At 36.3% G+C, this 17,268-nt stretch overlaps 1 protein-coding gene across 1 annotated transcript; it reads left to right on the plus strand.

Annotated features, from left to right (window-relative positions):
• Positions 1–1,070: 1,070 nt before the first annotated feature.
• On the plus strand, positions 1,071–4,525 carry LOC140774840 (triacylglycerol lipase OBL1-like). The gene is made up of 5 exons (XM_073117986.1): positions 1,071–1,415; positions 2,331–2,560; positions 3,251–3,284; positions 3,365–3,981; positions 4,078–4,525. The coding sequence occupies exons 1-5, from the start codon at positions 1,103–1,105 to the stop codon at positions 4,324–4,326; spliced, it is 1,443 nt and encodes a 480-aa protein (XP_072974087.1). The 5' UTR covers positions 1,071–1,102; the 3' UTR covers positions 4,327–4,525.
• Positions 4,526–17,268: the final 12,743 nt, after the last annotated feature.

Here is a 17,268-nt window from a genome sequence, read left to right on the forward strand (position 1 = left end):
ACAGTTGTAACTTTAGGGAGAAATAAAAGAGTGTTAGACTAAACAAGATACGTACTTTATGACAGATGCATTTTACTTTATTCTATGTAACTTTTACAGAGAAATATCTCATAAATTAGGAAAATATAATCATCTCATTCTCTCACATCTCCTGTTGTTAGAATTTTTTAAAACAAAGACAAATTAGTTAAAAAATAGTGAAATTAAATAATTTTATAATAAAAATATTTAAACGGAGAAAAATTGCTATATATCAAACGTTTCTCAAATTTATCATGCAAAACTGTATAGTTTCTTTTATTGATACCTTTGTCCCAGTAGCTTAGATAAGTGACCCTTGGGAGTTAAACTCAATTGTGATGATTGGCTGCTATTTTTTTCCTTTTTTTAGAGCCTTTTTCGGATACAAAAACACTAATATCCCATTAAGTCGTCTAATTTAGACTTCAAGTTATACGCATCGTCAAACTATTGCTTCAAACTAAATGCCGTTAAAAAAATTACTCTAAGTTATCGCGTTGTCGAGCTACTCCTCCAAGCTAACTGTATCACTGAGCAATCAACAGAGTCTAGTCATTAAGCTAAACCACCACCAACTAAGCTAAACCACTACCAACCATTAAATAATTTTCTTTACAATATTTATTTAGAATTGAAGTCTTGACCTCGTTGGTGATAAGGAAGTCTTCTAGAGATGGTTGGTGGCAGCTCTTCATTATCAACATGAAAAACAAGCAAAAACAAAAATAAAAGAGAAGATTCTTTCTTATCAAGGAAAAACAAGCAAAAACAAAAGGAAAAGAGAAGGCAATTTTATCCATCATATGCAAGTGGCAACAAACAAAAACATTTATATTTTGCTGCATGAATCACGTTAATTATTTATCATTGACTACAGTAGAAAGTAAATCAAGGAGGAGACTACGACTTACGAGCGTCTATCCAGACTGGCAATCAACTACTGTACTTACATATTTACCACGTCCATCCATCAATAGGATTCACCAGATACCTCCCCTTCTTCTTCTTCTTCTTCTTCTTCTATATAAAGGGGTCTGGTCTCCATCCTCTTTGCTGTATTCTCCACCTCCTAAGCTCTGAAATGGCTTCCAAATCTCCTGATAAGGGCTACATGATATTGCGCCCCGAGAGAGCGAGGCTGATCGATATCCTGAGCCTTTTGTTCCTTAGGAGAAGCCTCACGAGCTATGGGTTCGTGGAGACTAGTGGCTCGACCGTCCTCGACCTCGAGAACGTTCGGGCCGATTGGGTCACCGCCATTACCATAGCTATTCAGAAGTTCCTCGCATCCATTAGTGCCCCAATGAAGATGCTTGGGATGTTTCTTGAATTTATCCTGAACTTGTTCTCTCTTAATGGTGGAATATTTGGCCTACTCTGGAACTTGATCAAAGGTTCTGATCAACTTCTACTTACCTGCTTCTTGACTTAATTTATTTCATCAGCACAGGATATATATTTATTCCATTTCCTTTAAGATTTAGCAGACTGCAAGCAGAGGGACAGCTTGTATAATTAATTGACTAAAAGTTTACATGTTTGACGATGTTGTCAAATATCGACAAGCTGAACAGCTCACTCTCTCTCTCTCTCTCTCTCTCTCTCTCTCTCTCTCTCTCTCTCTCTCTCTCTCTCTCTCTCTCTCTCTCTATATATATATATATATATATATATGCATATGCGACTGTCTGCTCAAGCTATGTTTGTGTCTTTTATGTGGTAATTGGATGAGCATATATAGATATATAATTCTCCTTAATATATTTTCTGACTATGATTCCTTGGTTTATTCTGTTGGCTAATTTGACTTGTTATTTATATAAAATCACATTCACCTATCTTACAAAATATTGGTATTGTAAGCTCAGAGGTATGTAATGATTTGCATGACTTCTGTTTTTTCTATGAAAAATGTTAACAAGCACTTGGAATGATCTTTCTCGTATGTTTTTTTTATGTTTATTTTGCCTAGGATTAGTTAGATTGATTTTCCTTACTGGAAATATTTATTTTATCAACACATACCGAGAAAAAGATCACAAAATATTTGCTGATCATGTTTATCATGCCTCTTTACACTTTATTAGCTAGCCACCAAAAATAGTGGAAGTATTTAATCTTTTTCCAACCTGAGACACTTTTCTGAAATCCTGATCGTACCTAATGATCACAAAAGTGTTACATATTACATTAATATTAATAAGAATATTAGCATAACAGTTCTTCCCTCGTAATTTCTTCTTCATGCAGTCATGAAAGGCTAGCCATTTTTATATTTGAAATATTACTTATAATGATCAAATGTGCAGGTTCCCTTATAATCCCTGATCGCGAAGCAGCCAATTTCCGAACCTTTCTTGGCCACATTGACAAGAGAATTGATCTCTACAGTAGCAAATCTTTGATCCACTATATCCCCCTGCAGGACATTGAAACTGGCATGAGTGACATAAATTTATTGGATCTCTGCATGATGGCATCCAAAATAGCGTACGAGAATGCTGCTTATATCAAGAATGCCGTGAACGAACATTGGAAGGTAAAAGAGAGAGAGAGAGAAAAAAAAAATTTGACATGATGATCGAGCATAGACTGACCTAGATTTACTTCTTGAACGTGGAACATATGACTAGTTAGAATGATCCAGGTGAAAATTGTCCTTATGCAGTATGATTTAATCTAATAAAGATGCACTATTATAATATTAAATAGTTAATGAACAAATATGTAGTTTAAAGCACTTTCATATTTTGCCAAAATCCAACTCAGATATATACCAAACTAAATTTATTTTATTTTGTTTTATTTTTTGCAGAAGAACTTGTTAAGAAATTTTTCTATTTTACTAACTTGGGGGGAAATGCTATATTCAGATGGTATAGCATGCAGTTCTTGATATAAGGAAATTCAATCATCAGAAAAGCTACTCTACTGAAACATATTTCGAATTTTCCTAAAAATAATTTAATGCTTCTGTAGTTGTTGTTTTCTTTGGTAAAAAAAAAATAATTACTTTATGGACTACAAACTTAGTATTATTGAGTATTTTAGAAGTTCTTAAAACTTTCTAGGATGAGAGAATATATTTTTTTTGAGTCCAGAATGTTGGATCCAATTGTTAATCGATGGCTGTAAAGCATTAAATTTCTTTTTATAAATATCGATAAAAAATATATATAAGCTCATGATATGTACTGACTTTACTATGTTGGTTTTGATCCATATGCAGATGAACTTCGTAGGGTTTTACAGTTGTTGGAACAGTAAGTATATATATATCCTGCACTCGTGCTATCTAATTAACGTTGAATAGTTGTTAATGGCAGCCTTCAAAATGATGCAGGATTCCTCAATGACAATACAACCCAAGCCTACATCTTTTGCAACAAATCACAAGACGCAGACGTAATAATCTTAGCCTTCCGCGGCACCGAACCCTTCAATGCCAACGACTGGTCCACTGATGTGGATCTCTCTTGGCTTTCCATGGGAAAACTGGGGAACGTCCATATGGGATTTCTCAAAGCTCTTGGCCTCCAAGATGAGAAAGACTACAAGAAAGGCTTCCCCAAAGAGTTCAATGGAGATCCCACCAAACAAGTGGCATACTACACTCTCAGAGAGGAGCTAAGAACCTTGCTAAAGAAACACAAGAATGCCAAGTTGGTAGTCACTGGGCATAGCTTGGGCGGTGCACTTGCAGCCATCTTTCCTGCCCTGCTAGCCATGCATGATCAAAGTGATATCATGAGCTCCCTGTATGCCATAATGACCTACGGGCAGCCTCGGGTTGGAGATGCAACATTTGGGAGCTTCCTACAATCGTTTACTACGTCCGACTACTATCGGATGGTGTACCGCTTCGATATCGTGCCGCGAATTCCCTTTGATCTTCCACCTATAGCATTGTTCAAGCACTCTGGGGTTTGCGTCTACTTCAATGGATGGTATGAAAGAAAGGTATGGTATGCTTGGCTTGAAGAATCTCCAAATAAGAAATAAGTCTACATGATTACGGTAGAATAATTCTTTTTTTTTTCCTTTTTGTTATAACAGATTATGGAAGATGCTCCAAACAAGAACTACATTGATCCAAAGTACATACCATCGATGTACTGGTATGCTTGGGTTGACCTCTTCAAAGCCTTCTTTATACGGTGGACGGCTGGCAAGGACTATCAGGAAAGTTTCGTCTCACTTGTCTACAGGGCATTCGGGCTAATCATTCCTGGTATTGCATGTCACAGTCCCAGGGATTATGTCAATGGTGGAAGACTATCCAAGAATGCTAGCAAGCAGGTCTAAAACGAATATTGTTTAATTTAGTACTGGAATAGTCAAGCAAGGGAAACGTATGTTTTAAAGGTTTAATTCCTGACGTGGGACGGATGTCGTCTGAGAGATGTCGTTTTGTACCATTTCCATATGGCTTGTGCTTCGGTTGGCGTGTAATTGTTCTATTAAATAAGGGAGTAGCTAAGAATGATTAATTCCTGGTTCTGTACGAAGTTCTCTCTCTCTCTCTCTCTCTCTCTCTCTCTCTCTCTCTCTCTCTCTCTCTCTCTCTATATATATATATATATATGTAAAAACGTGAAGAACGAGAATTCCTAAAGAAATCAAAAGAAAGAGCATCACATTTTCCTCCGTTTGGCTTTTTCCTTTCACTTTATGAGAAATTACCATTTATATTTTGTTATATCAGTATTTATAATTTGATCCCTGTATTTTAGGTTTAGTTCTGAAAGATATTATGACATTGGTTTTCTTATTGAAAAGTTACTATATATATATATATTAAAATTAATTATAGATGTTAAACCACCTTAATACTCTTAAATAAGATTAAAGAAATGTATATTTAACACCCTATCTTTTCTACCATTTGCAGTTCAGAACCTGTATTTCTAACATTTAAAAATCGATTCCCCAATTTATTTTATCAAGTATGTGCAAAGAAGACCTTGATGTTAGTTCGGTTAAATTAAAATTACTAAAATACTCTTATCAAAATAGCACACTTAAAAAAAATCTTACCAAAGCTAAGATCTTAGAGGAGAAAAAATGTTGGAAGGCAATGAACTCATTTCAATATTCTTTTGCCGGATCCAAGTTTCTCCCTCTAGAAAGAAGAAGAGCGGGTCATTTTTGATATCGTAGAAAATAATGGTTCGTAGTGAACAAAATATTCTTATTTAGTGTTTCATTTTGAGAAAAATTAAGGACGGAGCCTTAATTAGAATATATTAAGTAAAGTTTAGCGGTAGAAGAGAAAAAAAAAAAGAGAGAGAAATCGAAGCGCGATTTCTTAGGATAGTATAATTCTTAGTTCTCACATATCTTAAGAATATCAGAGATTAGTTCCCCACTTAAAAAGTCTAGTGTTTCTTTCTTTTCGTATCATCTACCAAATAATTGCCTAAATAAAATTCAAAGCATTCGTAATCTTTATCGGGACATTAATTTTTAACCATTGGTCCCAAATAGTCCTTCAAGATAAGAACGTTGGCGGGGACCTAAAATTAATTGTCGAAATAAGAAGAATAAGCTAGAAATAGGAGCAATGCGGAAAAATGTGATAGAAGTCTCTTCACGGTAATAGTAGAGCCCACAAGAAAATCAATACAAAGTCCTCTTCGGGAGAGAAGAGCTTTAATGTGAAGCTTGATAGAAATGGGAAGCTAAAGAAATTTCTAACTTTCGAAGAAGGGATAGCTTCTATATAGAAGCCGGATATCTGCAACTACCATTAATGATAGTTTTATATAACGAGTTGGCGATAAACATTCTATTAGAGTTGAATCCCCACGAGATAGCATACTACAAATCAGAGGTAGGTAAAATTGATAGATTGTGTTGACAGCTATTAATCTCTGTCGCACAGTTCGTAGAGCAACAACGAGTCCAAGACACTTGGCCAGTATAGCAAGTTGTAAGTTTTAGTTGCTAGCCGAGAAGGCTAAAGGGAAGAACCTACAGAGAGGTAGATTAGAAACCAAACATTGAGGGAAACGGGAATGACGCCGATGACCAAACATCGCTGGATGTCGCAGCGGAGAGGGGGAGCAACAAGGTGATCACCTCGAAGTTGCCTCGGCCAAGACGAGCTCCGATGAGCACTGGCCGACGAATGGCATAGCGAGAAGGAAGAAGGGTGGGGGCGAGATGGCCTTGGCACCGGGGAATATTTAATCGCCACGGCGAAGTGCCAAGCGGGTGCGGCGGAGAACAAGAGAGACGCGGTATGGGTTCCCATGATGGCTCGCCCACGGCGAGATCTCGGGTTGTCCAACGGGCACTTAGCAGGGCGCCCGCTATCGGGGCCACGAGTCTCGTCAGAGATGGCGAAGGGGTCCCTGTCATAGGCCATCACCCCGGGACGCTCGTCGACCCCGAAATTCGTCGGTCCAATCACCGTGGGCCGACAAGAAAGTCCTCACACAATTGGCAACAGGACGACCGCGACCACCCTCACGTCGAGGCTCTGACCATGGAAAAGAGGAAAAAGGAAAGGGAAACTCACCACGGGAGTCATTGGCGAGGGAATCAGGGAGGTGGCATTGTCTGTCATGGTACGCGGCAAAGCAAGGTGAAAGGAGATGGGGGTCCTCTGTGGAAAATTCTCATCCATGAAGTGGGAAGGACAAGGACTAAAATGTAGGAGTGGACAGCAGCCCTTTAAGAGAGAATAAGATCCAATTTCTTTGGATTAGTCCATATTTACACCCTTTGAACTATCGTCCATTTTCAAATAGTCTCTCTCTAACCATCATGTGTAGACTAAAGATATTCTATAATTATTTTACCCTCAATATGCTATGAAAAATAAACAAGAGGCAGTCTATGAAAAGAAAAATATATTATTTAGTCTCAACTATTAAATTAGAAGAGAGAAATTAAGAATTTTTATTGAATCATTTATCTTTATTATTACCTTTTGTTGTCATGTATTATGTTTTCTGTTATTTTTAGTTTTAATTCTAATCAAACAGAATTGATTTTGATAATTAATATTTGTTAAAATAATTATCTAAATAAAAAATAATTATTTTAAATATATAATTCAAATTTCAGATGACAAATGCTGTTAGTTTTTTTTTTCAAGGATAGTTATATCATTTATTTAGTTTAGTTATCCCATCAACAGTCATTTATAAACCGAAGAGTACAGTTGAAAATTGAGATTAGTAATTCCAAAAAATATATGTCATTCTTTGAGATAAGCTTAGAGATAACTTATCCATACATACACTTTTAACTTGGAAGTAATAATAAATTGCTCATGACCTGGTATAAATATAGAATGTTGTCGAACTATTTATATAACTGTGTGAAAAGAAAATGGCTAGCCTCTAGAAATGATGAAGAAGGTGAATTTATCTCGACTAAATTTGTCATTCACCGGATGCATTACAAACAACAAAACCAATATATTCTTAGAAAATAAAACTATCATGAATAAAGATGAAAATCGTAGAATTAAACCTTATCCAAAGAAAAGTTAATTATAATAATAAACACCAAGGTTTTTTATATCTCAAAATAATAACATCATCTTCAATTTATAGAAAATAAAAAGGCACTGACTAAGATGTGCTAGGTAGTTAAATAACTAAAACAAGTTTGGAAAGTTAAATGACCAAAAGATATAATAAAATGAAGGGTGCTATTTAAATAAAATAATTAATTAGAGTAGTTATAATCATAAAACTAAGAGAAGCTTTATCTAAACATCAATTCACAGATCTATTTATTTATTTTAAAATAACATCATGTAAATTAATATTTCTAACAATCCTTCATTTATTTTAAAATAAAGTTAACATTGATTTCAAAAATATACTCGCTACTACATAAAGATATTGATAAATAAGTAAAAATACTGCATAAGTTAGACTTTTACATCTTCAAATATTTATTGGGACGTTAAATAGATATAAAGACGTTGATTTAATAAACTTTATGATAGAATTAGAGAATTTACATGTATTGTAATCTAAATCACATGGTTCTTCTTAGATGCGCATTAATAGCCATTTGCTAATCCTGACTTCTGAGTATGGTAGGAGTTGGCCAAACTCCGATAGAATATGCCTAATTTCGCACTCACATATATAAAGTTCTTTTAGTTGCTCCTATAAATTAAACACACATATTATATGAACTCACCATGAATTTAACTTAATCTCACTTATTCATTACATATAACACTTACCAAATAATTTCTAAATAGGTTAAGATAGCGTGCAACATTATCACCATCCAAAATTGTTTTTAACTTTGAATCTAGAGTATGAAAATACTTGGTTTAGGTAGAGTTGTCATCCTTTGATGATATTTATTAACTGGTCTTAGATCTTTTTCTTGAGATGATTTTCTAATTAGGTATTTGTTAAGGCATTTTATTAAAGGATCCTCTAAGTTTGTGCACGATCGAATATAATGCACGGTAATTACTTCATCTTCTAATAATTACCTCACACAATTATGTCTAAGATATATATATATATTTTAACTTTCAATTATATGATTTACTATATATTTATGATAAAGTGGATTAACTATTACAATGAGTTAAAATAGGAGGTATATGATTAGGCCATATAGGTAAGTTGATCCAAAAGTCTCTTAATATTTAGCCTCTTTGCTTGCAATTCTTAAAGCCACTTACTCAAACTTTATGGTAGAATGAGAGTTATACGAGTATTTTTCTTGGATCTCAAATAAATAGTACCACCATCAAGAGTAAAATCCACCCACTAGTAGATTTAAAACCATGGCCATCATCTTCATAGTTCTAGTTTGCATTATTATATCCTTCAATAATAGATGAATTTCTTCTTATTATAATACAAATGATTTAGTTCCTTCCAAATATCCTACTATAATGGATATTACTTTTCAATATTTAAAATTAAGATAACTAGTATATCTAATCAATTTGTCTATGACAAAAATAATGTTTGAACTTGTGCAATACATTGCATATATCAAACTTCCAATAACCCTGAGTACTTAAGTTTTGAACACATTAATTTTTATCCATATCAAACTTTAAGCTTAAATTATAACGAACTATCGGAACTTTATCAAACAAATAAGAATATTTCCTAAGAATATTTCAATATAATGATTTTGTGGCAATGCAAAAGAGTTTTCATCTTGGTGTATTTTGATACCAAGAATAATATTTATAATACACAAAACTTTCATATAAAAATGAGATGAAAAAACAAATTAGTTATTTTAATACATAAATCGCTCTTGCTAAAAATGAGCATATCATCCACATGCAAACATATGATCACAATGTCATTAATCAACTTATAATAGATGCATTTGACCTCCTTATAATTATTACGCACCAGATCTGAACTGATCTGAATGTAAGAAAAATTATGAAAATTTAGACAGTGGTAGCCTTGGAAGTTAGGGTTAGAATAATTTTAGATTCACATAAATTAGAGGTGCAGATAAAAATATATGAATAAAATAGTAGAGCAAGATCAGAACGAAGTAGAACGGTAAATATCAGGCATTGCGGCGATCGACAGAGGGTGGCAAATGACCAAGGATAATGGTGGACAATCGTAAGGCAGGGTGGTTGCTGGAGGGAGATGGTGGATAGGGTTTAGAAGATCCAAAGGCTTTTAGGGTTACGATTTACTAATACACTTAGTTAGAGTCTTTTTCTTACTGCATTAGTTATTTATTTTTATTAAAATAAATTTCCTGGAGGTCACGTTTGAATGCGGAAGGGGTCACGTTCAAACGCCTTTGCAAACGCCTTTGTGAACGCCTACATTAGTTCACAAAAGCAGAGAACGCGAAATGCACGTTCTAATACGGTCGGGCGTGTTCGAACGTCATGTTTAAACGTCTACATCAGGTTTGCATTGACAGAGAACGCCATTTGTGCGTTTGAACGTGGTCGGGTGTGTTCAAACGTGATCGGCGGGAATCCACTAGAATTAGGGTTAATTATTGTCATTTTGGCTTATTGGCTAGCATCTATAAAGGTGTGGATGGTAGCTAAAATTATTATGCTATTAGAATATTGTGAAAAAATAAATCCCTAGACACACGTATGTATCTAATCTCTAGGCAATGATATTTCTCGTTCGCTTAAGTAAAAGTCAGAAGAAATATTAAATACGAAAGTAGAGATAAACGCCAAGATTTTAACGTGGAAAACCCAAACGGGAAAAAACCACGGATCCAAACTCGGATCAAAACCAATCACTATGACAGTAGCAGTTACAAGACTGACTCACAAAACAACCCGTCGATCCAAACGACTTTGTTCCTCTCAGTCTTGATCGCTAGAACCCACGATTCACTGCTTCTTGTGATTGAAGTCCAATCTCAGTAGCCCTCGAGATTGATCTTTCGTCTAGATCACCCTTAAAACGAAAGATTAAGATTTGTAGATGCGAAGGGCCTTGTTTGTTGAAGAACCGATGTAGCCTCCAAAAAGTCTCCTTGAATAATCTTCTTCCACCACACTAGGTTAGGGCAACACTATCCTTATATATGATCTCCAAGATAGAGCCAAATCCAAGTCATATTCGTACTCACGAAAATCCAATAACTTGCAAACTTCACATGTGCGTTCGAACGCGGCCCGAGTGCGTTCGAATGGCCTAAATCTCAGGTGCGTTCGAACGGGCCCAAGTGCGTTCGAACGCGACAGCTTGAATTCTTCAGGTTGTGTTCGAACGCGTTTGTGAACGCTGCTCTCGGTCTGTGTGAACGCAGTACCCGCGTTCGAACGCGTTTGTGAACGCGGCTCTCTGTCTGTGTGAACGCAGTGCCCGCGTTCGAACGCGTTTGTGAACGCGGCTCTCTGTCTGTGTGAACGCAGTGCACGCGTTCGAACGCGTTTGTGAACGCGGCTCTCTGTCTGTGTGAACGCAGTGCCCGCGTTCGAACACGTTTGTGAACGCGGCTCTCTGTCTGTGTGAACGCAGTGCCCGCGTTCGAACGCGCTTGTGAACGCGGCTCTCTGTCTGTGTGAACGCAGTGCCCGCGTTCGAACGCGTTTGTGAACGCGGTGAGAACGCGAGGCTTTTCTCCAATGATCTTGCAATTCTTCACACCAGAGATATTCTAGACTTGTGTAAAGCTCAAATACATGAAAGAATACACTTAGAATATTTTGTACAAAATTGCCAATAAATAAAAAACCTAACAATCTCCCCCTTTGGCAATTTGTGACAAAACACTTAGGTTACAAGATATTACAATGACTTCAAACTGAGCAATCAACAAGTCTAGAATATTTTGCACATCAATCCCTGCAAGGAAACATATACCAATCCAAGATTAAGTGAAAATAACTTGAAATAAAAAAAAAATCAAAACACAAGTTATCACAAGAGCAAAAATTTAAACAGACAAAGATTAAACACACGTTATCACAATTACTTCAAGTTAAGTTAAGTTTTAAATGCCAAGTTCAACCATCAAGTAAACTCCACTAAACTCCCCCTATGCCCATACTCCCCCTACACACCTAGACACTCTCCCCCTTTTTGGCACAAATGCCAAAGACTAAGAACTCGAAGGAAACTGACGATGAAGAATCGTCAACACGGAATCAAGTACAGTTCCCTGACGGACTTGCTCAGTACGTAGATCATTCACCGCGGAATAGAGATCCCGCACTTGAGTACTAAGTTGATCGAACCGGTCCGAGTACTGTGGTAACTCCCCCTCAGTGGGAGATGAGTCATCGGCAGAGCTATCATCAGAACTGTCGAGATGCGATGACCGACCAGCGGCGGAAGAGGACGGTTTGAGAGGAGACGTCTGGTCGTGAGCTTGACTCCGCTTCAGAGTAATCCGATCCAATGGTTTCTGCGAAGTAAGAGAAGGTTCCGAAGCATCTACTCGCACCCCACTCTGAGTGCACAAAGTGGTAAGAAAAATGCCAAACGGTAATCCCTCACGAGGTGCTTCTTTCTATGCAGCTGAGAGAATGGAATCATAGATCACGGCAGCTAAGTCAATAGAGACTCCCGATAACATGGCATGAAGAAGGAACGCACGATCCAAACTAATGCTGGAATGGCGAGTTTTGGGGGTGACATTGTACAGACAAAAGAGGTGAAGCATGCAAGCCACAGATGTCAGCCTTGCATGCGGCATCATGTTACCTTTCCAACGTTCCCCTTTGATCAGGACTGTACCGGCATAGTCATTTATATCAGGGAGTGGAGCAGACGTCGGATACTGAAACTCACCATCAGGCAAACTCAGTTCAGCACGAATAATATCGGAATCCAGGTATATAGATACACCACGAACAGTAGAACGTATACAGTGATCAGAAATCGTGGCATTACTAAAGAATTCTCGAACAACTTCCACATAAGCAGTCCCGCTCATCCGACACACTGATAACCATCCACGTTCAGTAAAGATCTGTTCAATCCCCAACTCAGAAAAATCAGATATAACTACGGGTCTTTCACAGATAACAGGACGGGTGCCAAAATTATGCTTGTAACGACCCTCAGCCGTTGATGAAGCAAACTTGGGAGCCGAGGATGGCGAGGAAGGCGGCCTTGGTTTCTTGGTCACCGTCGTTTTCTTAGGCATTCTTGAAAAGAAAACACGTTTCAATATTCAATACATCTCCGAAAGCAACCAAAAAAAAATAGCAAGAAATCCAAAGAAAAATGGGAAAAACCATGAAGCCCCAAAAGGAAAAACATCTTGCACTTGAAAAATGCAAAGATATCACGTTCAATCTCACAAGAATCATCAAGAGTTGAACATTAACGTGATCAAAAGTTGAGAACGCACAAATCACTCAAAATCAAACAAGTTTATTGAAAAAGAATAATGGATTATCATACCTTGCAAATGTGGGGAGAAACTCAAAATTTTGGTTGAAAGACACTAGATCCGGAGGAGATCGACCCCCAAAAAGGATTTGAAGTGAAAAATTCGATGAAAAACACCAAGATCTTGAAGATTTGAGAAGGGGAAAATGAAGGGTTTTTAGGGTTTGGAGAATAGAAGATGAAACCCTTGGGTTCGGACGCAATATTTAAAGAACCCACGCGTGCGTTCGAACGCACAAGTCCGCGCGTTCGAACGCGCCGCGTTCGAACTCAACAATCCTCGTTCGAACGCCCTTTTTTTTTTTTAAACTAAAAACAAGGTAAAAATATTTTTGGAGATGCACTTCTAGAATTCCAAAATATAATCAAGACATAGAATATGACAATCAAATGAAATAAGTCATACAAGATCAATCAAATCATCAAAAGCATATTATAATCAATTCGAATGCATCACTCAAAATTACATTAATCTTGATTGATCATAACGATATACATATGCAAGATGAGCATAGATAACATGAACCAATCTTCTTAAACAAACTTTACTATATAAACAATGATGCAACACAGTAGTCAAACCGACTTAGTATAGAAAGTTTGCACTTTTCGACTTATTCTCCATAATACAGCAGGAATTTTTCCTGTAATTTTTTATTGAACAATATATGTGCAATGATGGCTTTCACACATGAGTAGGTAGCCATTTTCTTGTAGTACAAATCAAATGATGTGCAAGAAGAAATTCACATATATCATTTTTTTTTAAATTTGCAAATAATGTACGGAGTCAAACTGGACTCGAAACAAGACGGCTTTCACACTAACTCATTGTAGCCCTTTTCATTGATCTTTTATAAAAATATATTTGATAACTAAGCATGAGGTCAAACTGTGCAAATCAAAGTTAATAGAGAGCTATTTAAAAAAAATATTTATGATATCATGCTCACTCAAGAATACACATACGTTATGAGGCATTAAAAATTTATTATTATAGAAGTCGAGGGAGTGACAAATTCAAAATTGAAACAATATACTACAAGATAACAAAATTGACTATAATAACTCATAATCAAGAGAAAAATCATATTTGTATGTCAAGAGGATATTATTGAATCTAGGAGTGCATCAATTTTTTTTTGTTTTTTATTTTTTTTTATTTTTATTATTTATAACAAAAACTCTCGATAAATCTGAAACTAAAACCAAAGAAAATTTCAGAGTAAATGAAAACCAAAAAAAGTGAAACAAAAGAAACTCGCAAACTAAAAAGAACACACATCCCAATAAAATCAGTCCAAAGCACAAATCCCTAAAGAAGTACGAAGATACTCAAATCTCTGTAAATCCAAAGGTTTTGTAAACAAGTCACCCAACTGTTTCTCCGTCTCAACATGTTCTAGTGCTATTGTTTTGTCTTCAACTAACTCGCGTATAAAATGATGTCGGATATCAATATGTTTTGTACGTGAGTGTTGAACAGGATTTTTCGATATATTAATAGCACTCATGTTGTCACAATAAAGCACCATAGTATCTTGTTCAATGCCATAATCGTTGACCATCTGTTTCATCCATAGTAACTGAGAACAACAACTTCCTACTGCAATGTACTCGGCCTCTGCAGTAGATAAAGATATCGAGTTTTGTTTCTTACTGTGCCAAGCAACCAGATTGTTTCCAATATAAAAGCATCCACCTGAAGTACTTTTTCTATCATCACATGAATCTGCCCAGTCAGAATCCGTGTATGCCGATATGATAGCACCCGAGTCATAAGTAAACCAGATACCTAAATCAACTGTGCCACTGACATATTTTATGATACGTTTCACAGCAAACAAATGTGACTCCTTGGGTTCAGACTGAAACCTAGCACACACACCGACACTAAATGCAATGTCAGGTCTACTAGCCGTTAAGTACAAAAGGCTACCGATCATGCTCCTATACACTGTCTGATCAACACTTTTTCCTGACATGTCCTTACCTAGTTTGGTAGTTGTACTCATAGGAGTTCTAGCATGTTTTGCATTTTCTAAACCAAATTTAGTCACAAGATCCTTAGCATACTTGGTTTGAGCGATAAAAATCCCTCTCTCCAATTGAGTAATTTGAAGCCCTAAAAAAAACTTCAACTCACCCATCATACTCATCTCAAAATGACTGTGCATGAGATCAGCAAACTCCTTAGCTAATAATTGACTCGTCGCCCCGAAGACAATGTCATCTACATATATTTGTGCCACAACTAAACTCTTGTTTTCACGTCTGATGAATAATGTCTTGTCCACTCCCCCTCGAGTGAACCCCGCATCCACTAAAAAGGTGGTCAACTTCTCATACCAAGCTCTTGGAGCTTGTTTTAGCCCGTAAAGAGCCTTTTTCAATTTAAAAACATGAGAAGGAAATTTTTGATCTTCGAAACCCTTAGGTTGTTCCACATAAACATCTTCATTCAGGATACCATTTAAGAAAGCACTTTTAACATCCATTTGAAACAATTTAAATTTTAAATGACAAGCAATGGCAAGCAGTATACGAATAGACTCTAATCTAGCAACAGGAGCAAATGTCTCATCAAAATCTATACCCTCAACCTGAGTGTATCCCTATGCTACTAGTCTGGCTTTATTTCGAACTATATTGCCATGTTCATCACTTTTATTTTTGTAGATCCATTTTGTTCCAATAACGTTCACATTCTTAGGTCTAGGAACTAAATACCAAACATCATTCCTAGAAAATTGCTCTAATTCCTCATGCATAGCATTTACCCAAGAATCGTCTAACAATGCTTCCTTCACATTTTTAGGTTCAAAAGAAGATGTATAACAAGTAAATGATACCTCACTTTGGATTTGTCGTCTTGTCTTAATTGGTCCATTCAAGTCTCCTATCACTTGTGACAGTGGATGATTTGATTTCACTCTAGCAGATGGTTCCGGTACGTTGCAGTCATTTTTGTTCATTTCAACTTTGTCCTCGTCCTGATTCTCCATTTCCAGATCAAGCTCCTTTCCTATTTCTTCGTAATATGTATCTGCAGAAACAGAAATAGAAGTAGCTTTAGTTAAGTCAGTCGAGGATTCATCTATCATAACATTAGTAGATTCCATAACAGTAGAAGTTTCAAGGTTAAATACTCTGTAGGCTCTACTATTATTCGAGTACCCCAAGAAGATGCCTTCGCTACTTCTAGTGTCAAATTTAGCCAAATATTCTCGATCACGCAAGATATAACATTTACTACCAAAAACTCGAAAATACTTAACACTAGGTTTCTTACCTTTCCAGATTTCATAAGCAGTCATATTTGTACCTAGTCTTAGATAAACACGATTTATCACATGTACCGCTGTATTGACCGCCTCTGCCCAAAACCTTTGAGTAACCTTTTTAGCGTGAAGCATAACCCTAGCCATTTCCTACACAACTCGATTTTTTCTTTCAACAATCCCATTCTGTTGTGGAGTTATAGGAGCTGAAAACTCATGTTGAATACCAAGAGAATCGCAAAATATAGAAAAATTTTCATTTTCAAATTCTCTACCATGATCAGAACGAATCCTAACTAGGGTTGTAGATTTTTCATTCTGCAATTTTAAGCATAGTGATTTAAAAACTTCAAAGGTTTCAGACTTCTCACGTAGAAAGGCAACCCAGGTATATCTGGAGTAATCATCGACCATTAAGAATATATAGCGTTTACCTCCAAGACTTTCAGTTTTTGTTGGTCCCATCAAGTCCATGTGAACTAATTGTAGCACACGGTCAGTAGTAGCTGTATTTACCTTCTTGTGTGAGATACGAATTTGTTTTCCAATTTGACATGAACCGCACACTCTTTTTGACATTTCTTTTATCTTAGGTATTCCTCTTACCACTTCATGTTTGGACAGAGTAAATAATTCCTTGTGATTCACATGTCCAAGACGTTGATGCCAAAGATCTGCAATGTCGAAAGACGCACTGTTACATTTCAGTTTATGTGAAGTTCCAACGACATAGCAATTATCAGATGTTCTAGATCCATAACATATAATATTACCATCATAATCTAGAACAGTACAATCATTTTTGGAGAATTTTACCTCATAATCTTCATCACAAAATTGACTGATGCTTAGTAGATTTGCTTTCAAGCCCTTAACATAAAGAACATTTTCGAGACGAGGAATCCCTAGAGTATTTACCTTTCCTTTACCTATTACCTTTGATGAATTACCATCTCCGAATGTCACAACTCCCCCTTCATGTTTTTCAAGATTAGAAAATAACGACTTGTCACCCGACATATGTCTTAAACAACCACTGTCTAAATACCATAAATCAGAATTTAAAGCTTTCAAGGCTGTATGCACAACATAACATTTCAAATCACTTTTCTTGA

Source organism: Typha angustifolia, chromosome 13 (genome assembly GCF_048772165.1).
Source record: "Typha angustifolia cultivar Huaian chromosome 13, ASM4877216v1, whole genome shotgun sequence".
Classification (NCBI taxonomy): Eukaryota; Viridiplantae; Streptophyta; class Magnoliopsida; order Poales; family Typhaceae; genus Typha; species Typha angustifolia.